Source organism: Limulus polyphemus, unplaced genomic scaffold, assembly GCF_000517525.1.
Source record: "Limulus polyphemus unplaced genomic scaffold, Limulus_polyphemus-2.1.2 Scaffold785, whole genome shotgun sequence".
In the NCBI taxonomy this organism is placed as follows: Eukaryota; Metazoa; Arthropoda; class Merostomata; order Xiphosura; family Limulidae; genus Limulus; species Limulus polyphemus.
Window position 1 is genome coordinate 313,475 of NW_013666395.1, and position 5,750 is coordinate 319,224.

At 31.8% G+C, this 5,750-nt stretch overlaps 1 protein-coding gene across 1 annotated transcript in view; it reads left to right on the forward strand.

Moving 5' to 3' along the window:
- Positions 1–5,503, forward strand: part of LOC106460518 (atrial natriuretic peptide receptor 1-like) — a 38,029-nt gene extending 32,526 nt beyond the window's left edge. The window contains exons 12-15 of the mRNA XM_022387263.1: positions 613–787; positions 2,361–2,459; positions 4,274–4,365; positions 5,278–5,503. Of these exons, the coding sequence (XP_022242971.1) occupies positions 613–787; positions 2,361–2,459; positions 4,274–4,365; positions 5,278–5,424 (513 nt within the window). The 3' untranslated portion in view covers positions 5,425–5,503. The remainder of the gene's footprint in view (positions 1–612; positions 788–2,360; positions 2,460–4,273; positions 4,366–5,277) is intronic.
- The last annotated feature ends 247 nt before the right edge of the window (positions 5,504–5,750 follow it).

Below are 5,750 nucleotides of genomic sequence, written 5' to 3' on the forward strand. Positions count from 1 at the left end.
AAAATATTGAATCATCTACTAGCCACTAGTCACATCAAAGCTGGCTAGTCATACAGTTAAATATATTTGTAGTCTTATCACTACAAGACCAACTTCTTGTCATCACCAAAAGATAATCAGTTATGCTGTTCATCTTGATAACTTACTTCATAGATTAAAATCATCTCTGCTTTCAAGACAGACGTCCATTTTTTTTTAGTCAAGGTAGCCCTTGCTGGGAAGCTAAAAAAACATTTTTTAAAGATGAAAAACCTTTTATAAATTAGCAACACCTGGAACAGTCAAAATACACCACGAAATAAACAAGCTGGTTTTATCTCTGATGCCATGTTAAATGCAGCTTTGATAGATGATATGTCTGATAAGGTACAAAATGGTTATGGCACTGGCTGCATCTTTCATGATAGCAAATTAGAAGATAAAGTTAAATCTGGTTATTCCAAAATAGATAGACAGTTCTTCACACAACTGTTTTCGGTTATTTTTAGTTATCTTTAACTATTTTTGTAGAAATCATAGAAATTAGTGGTAAACAAATTTTCTGTCTTACCGTTTCTATTCCTTCGATCAAGTTCATTTTTGAGAGAAAAAAAACTAACTTTTGTTTTTAAGGTTGAGACTATCGGAGATGCCTATATGGTCGTGTCAGGTCTACCCGTTTTGAATGGTAATGAACATGCTAGGGAGATTGCACGCATGTCCCTTAGGCTCAGAGAAGCTATCCACAACTTCAAGATCCGCCATCGTCCGGGACGAAAAATGCAGATCAGAATTGGTATACACACTGGTAAGCATTTGAGCTGACATATTTTAATTTTTTTGCTAAATTTCCTATTTGAAATTATATTTTTTTTACGACCACGATACTATTACTACTATTGCTCTCTTATATACAAGAATTCAGTCAGAGGTACGATACTAAATAATTCCATCGGAAATTAGCGACAAAAAAGAATTAATATCGGAATACTAAATGTAATGCTAACATTATTGTTTTTGGAAATTTACTTTCATCGTTATTCGTGTTTGCTAGACAATATTGGGAATTTGTTGTTTGTTTGTTTATTATTTTGTGTACTCCATTCGATAGCTTTACTTCCAAAAAATAAAAAAGTTTTATTCCAGGCTTTTCGTGGAAACTGTGTCTATAAGTGATAATGTAATTTCAAAACCAGAATTGTTTGCATATTTCGTATCTTCACGCCATTTTTCGCTGTTTACAAGCGCAATAAACTATTAATGATTCATTATTCTACCTAACCATGGAACTGCATCAATTTCTGTCGAGGTGCACATTCTTTCTTGCAACTTTCTATAGTTTCTTTCTTTCTATATAAATCATCTGTTTATGACGCAAAACGACGAAGACCATCTGCGCAAAAATAGCGTGTATAACAAATTAAAACTTACAAATCAAATAAACGAAATACAATCATAAACTTTAAACAATAAACGTGAGTAAATGGTAAAATGCATAGAGTAACAATGTAAACAATATTATGAAAAGCAAAGGGTCGCATAAATTAAAAAAACAAAAAACATTGTCAACTAAAACAGTGTCAAATTCGATGACGAGGAACCCACTTTGAGACTAATAATGGCTGGAGACGGCTTGAATGGGTACCTAATGATTACAAAACCTTGTCGAAACGTTGTACATTTGCTGTTATGTTAAACTTATATTAAAGTTTTTCTTCATTACCCATTCAAGCCGTCTCCAACCATTATAAGACAGTGTCAGCCCTCTCAATGTTACTGTCCAAAATAAATGGAACATACCATAAATAAACATGTCACAAACACTTCCGCTACAGAACATCAAAGCGCCGGAAGGGAATCAATACAAGGGTAACAGGTTAGGTAGGGGGCACATAACTTGAACAGTTACTGGTGATTTTGAAATAAAGAAGGTAGTAAGTTGGGAAAACGACAGCCAGTGTGGAGTCTTGTTGAAATCAATTCTTTCTTACGGGACGCGGGTTAATCTTGTAGTAGAGCTCTGGATTTCGGAGCTGGCGACCTCGCACTTTAAGCTATAAGTGCGTTATAAGCGTGACAAGCAGTGCCGTAGTGTGGATGATAGGTGGTAGGGTGCTTATGACTGGCTACCTACCTTTTGGTCAGTAATTTAAAACTTGGGACGGTGGCATACAACTTTAATAGCTATGCAATAAATATAAATATGCGTACAACTTGCTGCACGAACTAAATGGTCGCTCGTTTCCAGATCCGAGTCAGTGAGTAGGAATTAAAATTAAGTTGCTGTCATACTGTAAGTATTCATTCATTTAATTCAATGATGTTTAGTAATAAAAAGAGTCTCTGACTCACTCAATGAGAATGGAATTGTGCTATTTTAGGTCCTTGCGCTGCTGGTGTGGTTGGTTTGAAAATGCCACGTTACTGTTTATTCGGTGACACAGTAAATACAGCTTCTCGCATGGAAAGCAGTGGAGAAGGTACAGATTCTACATAAATGTATTTTTTGAGTAATAATTCAGTTTTAGATATACAAACAGTTTGTTATTTCTAGTTTTTCTATACAAAACATTGAGAAGTATATTTATTTATTTATGTTTATATTTCGAATTAACCCAGAATATTCATGAACTCCACCTTTATAGTAAATTTGTGAAAATAATAGAACATAGCTATGCCTTAGGAACTTTTGAATTCACTAAAGAATGGGCATATTGTTTAGTGGTTTTGAAGCTGATATAGTGTAACTTATTTTCCTGCCCATTATAATGTAATACCTGATCTGTTTTATTACTTCTGATAGTTGAGATAAGTAATATTTGTTTCGATTATTAACAACGTAAACATTTCAGTAAATTAAAACAGTTACAATTGTTCAATCGTTTGGTTTTTCAAAGCTAACTTTTATTAAAATGAAAGAATAAGCACTTATAGCTTAAGGTGTCTCCTAAAATTTAAGTTTAAGACACATAACACAAAAGTAATAATATACATAAGTGTTTTTGTTTATGAAAAGCATTAAAATTAATATTTATTGAGAGGATTATTACTTCTTTATTCTAATATTTTTAGATTTTAGCTTTCCCAGCCTTCTCCTGTTCTCATATGACGACACCACATGATGCCAGAGTTTTCAAAGTACTACTTGTTATAGTGATAAAGTATCAATTAAAAAATAATAATTCCATTCGTTTTACTTAGTCAGGAAAAGGTTAATAAGTGTTTGATCAGTTAGTAATATCTCCTAACATAAGTGAAAACCTTCCAAAGTGACTAGAAAATTGAGACTGAAACTAAGGCATTAATCATAAATGCTCAATTTTTAAACTTATTAAAGTCACTAGTGGTATTAGGCATAAGTCTATAAGTCATTTATTATTTAGTGTTTATAGCCATAAGAGCTGTGAAAAGAGTAAATATAATTTACTTATCTATCTAATTTAGAATCAGACATTACGAACGAATCCCCACCTTCTAACAACTGTTTCATACAACCGGTGTGCTGATTTCTACTTGTTACTTGTAACTAACATTCGTGACTCCTACGTCTTAAAATTAATTCTGTATCTTTTTAATAACTCTTACAGGATGTCTAAATAAGATGTTTTTACTTTCAGACATTTAGCTTAGCTTGTAATACAATAAATATTAAAAGCTATATCCACGTTATTCTGTAATATATTGACAACAACCCACATTATTATTATTAGTGTACTTAAATATACTGTTGTACACCTGCATGAACTACTTCCTAAAGTACATCTTATAAGAATTTTTAAGCTTGAAAATATTACTGTTTGGTAAAGTGGTTCTTTGTTTTCCTTATTTTAGATATATATAATAAAAAACAATCGAACAACAGGGGTTAAAACAGTACACGAGAGACGGTAGAATCTATCTGTTATTTCAGGGAATTGAGAACATTAGGGATAGCTATTACTCATGTTTCATTTGCTTACAACACACATTCAAATAATTATCTATAACTGAAGGACGATACAGAAAGTGTGTTAACAAGTTGTAAATTTAGGCCTTTTAATTGTTTGATCTATGGCGCCTCTGAACGACCGTTCTTGTAAACTAAAACAGAAGCAATAGGTTCAATCCAATTTAGAAATGAAAAATTTTAGCTACGTTAATTAAGTACTTTACGGTCGTTTGATAATTTTTTTAATTCCTTACAATATGTATCTTTCTGGTATAACAGGTTTGCTTATTGTGCTGTGAAATATAGAACAAGTAAAAATTTAGTGCTTTGAAAAAACGTAACAATATATTTACATTTCAATTTCAGCAAACAGGATCCACGTTAGTCCTACCTCTAAGACTATCTTAGACACCTTTCAAACATTCATCATTTCAGTTCGAGGGGAAGTAGAACTAAAGGTAAACAGTATTTGTATATTTATGTTATAGAATTATTTTCTTTTTTTTTAACAGAGGTAAAATTGAAAAGAGAATCTGTGATATAGAGGCCTAATGCCTATATGGTGAAGGAAAACGGACACACAATACCGTAGATAATATAAACAGTATTTATTTCTTTGGTAGCTGTTATTTATACAGAAAATAAATAAAAACCTTTATAGTTGTGACGTTTAACCTTATTTCGTTCAAAATATTGTAAGGTGAGTCAAGGTATTAATGTAAGCTTTTCAGGATGGTTACTTGGAAAAGTGTTGTTGTTGTTGTTTTCGTGATTCCTGATTATAAAGTTCTCATCCAACTGTTGTAAAGTGATATATATTCCACTGACATTTTTGTTGGCAGAACTTCGTATTACAAAGATGGGTTATCTTCTAAGCACAGAGAGTGAAGCGCGTTTCATGTTAGGTAACACACTACTATATGGCATGTTTTGTGTGAAAACCTCTGCTGGGAGGATAAATTATTAAATGTAAGGTTTCGTGAACATCATAAGTTAGATACAAATTCGATGACGAGGAACCCACTTTGAGACTAATAATGGCTGGAGACGGCTTGAATGGGAAATGAAGAAAAACTTTAATATAACAGCAAATGTACAACGTTTCGACAAGGTTTTGTCATCATCAGGTACCTTAGATACATGCGCGAAGGAATCCATATGAAATTTGTACAAATATATCTATATATTTATCTTATGTGTTATTTATGTATATTTAGTTTCAGAAACTAAATCAGAAAGATCTTGCTACGAAGTATTAAAATACAACCATATTATTTTATACATATAATTAGAAAGTGTTCTTTAATATGTCTTCTCATTTTTAATTACTTATATTAAAATATATTTAAAACAAAATGTTATTCAAACAGGGAAAAGGGAAAGTAGTCACCTACTGGCTGGAAGGAGAAGCTGTTGATGCCCTAATGACCAACGCAGATTTTTTTCAGCATTTAGAATCAGAAATTATGAACGAATTCCCACCTTCTAACAACTGTTTCATACAACCGGTGTGCTGATTTCTACTTGTTACTTGTAACTAACATTCGTGACTCCTACGTCTTAAAATTAATTATGTATCTTTTTAATAACTCTTACAGGATGTCTAAATAAGATGTTTTTACTTTCAGACATTCTGCTTAGCTTGTAATACAATAAATATTAAAAGTTATATCCACGTTATTCTGTAATATATTGACAATAACCCACATTATTATTATTAGTGTACTTAAATATACTGTTGTACACCTGCATGAACTACTTCCTAAAGTACATATTATAAGAATTTTTAAGCTTGAAAATATTACTGTTTGGTAAAGTGGTTCTTTGTTTTCCTTATTTTAGA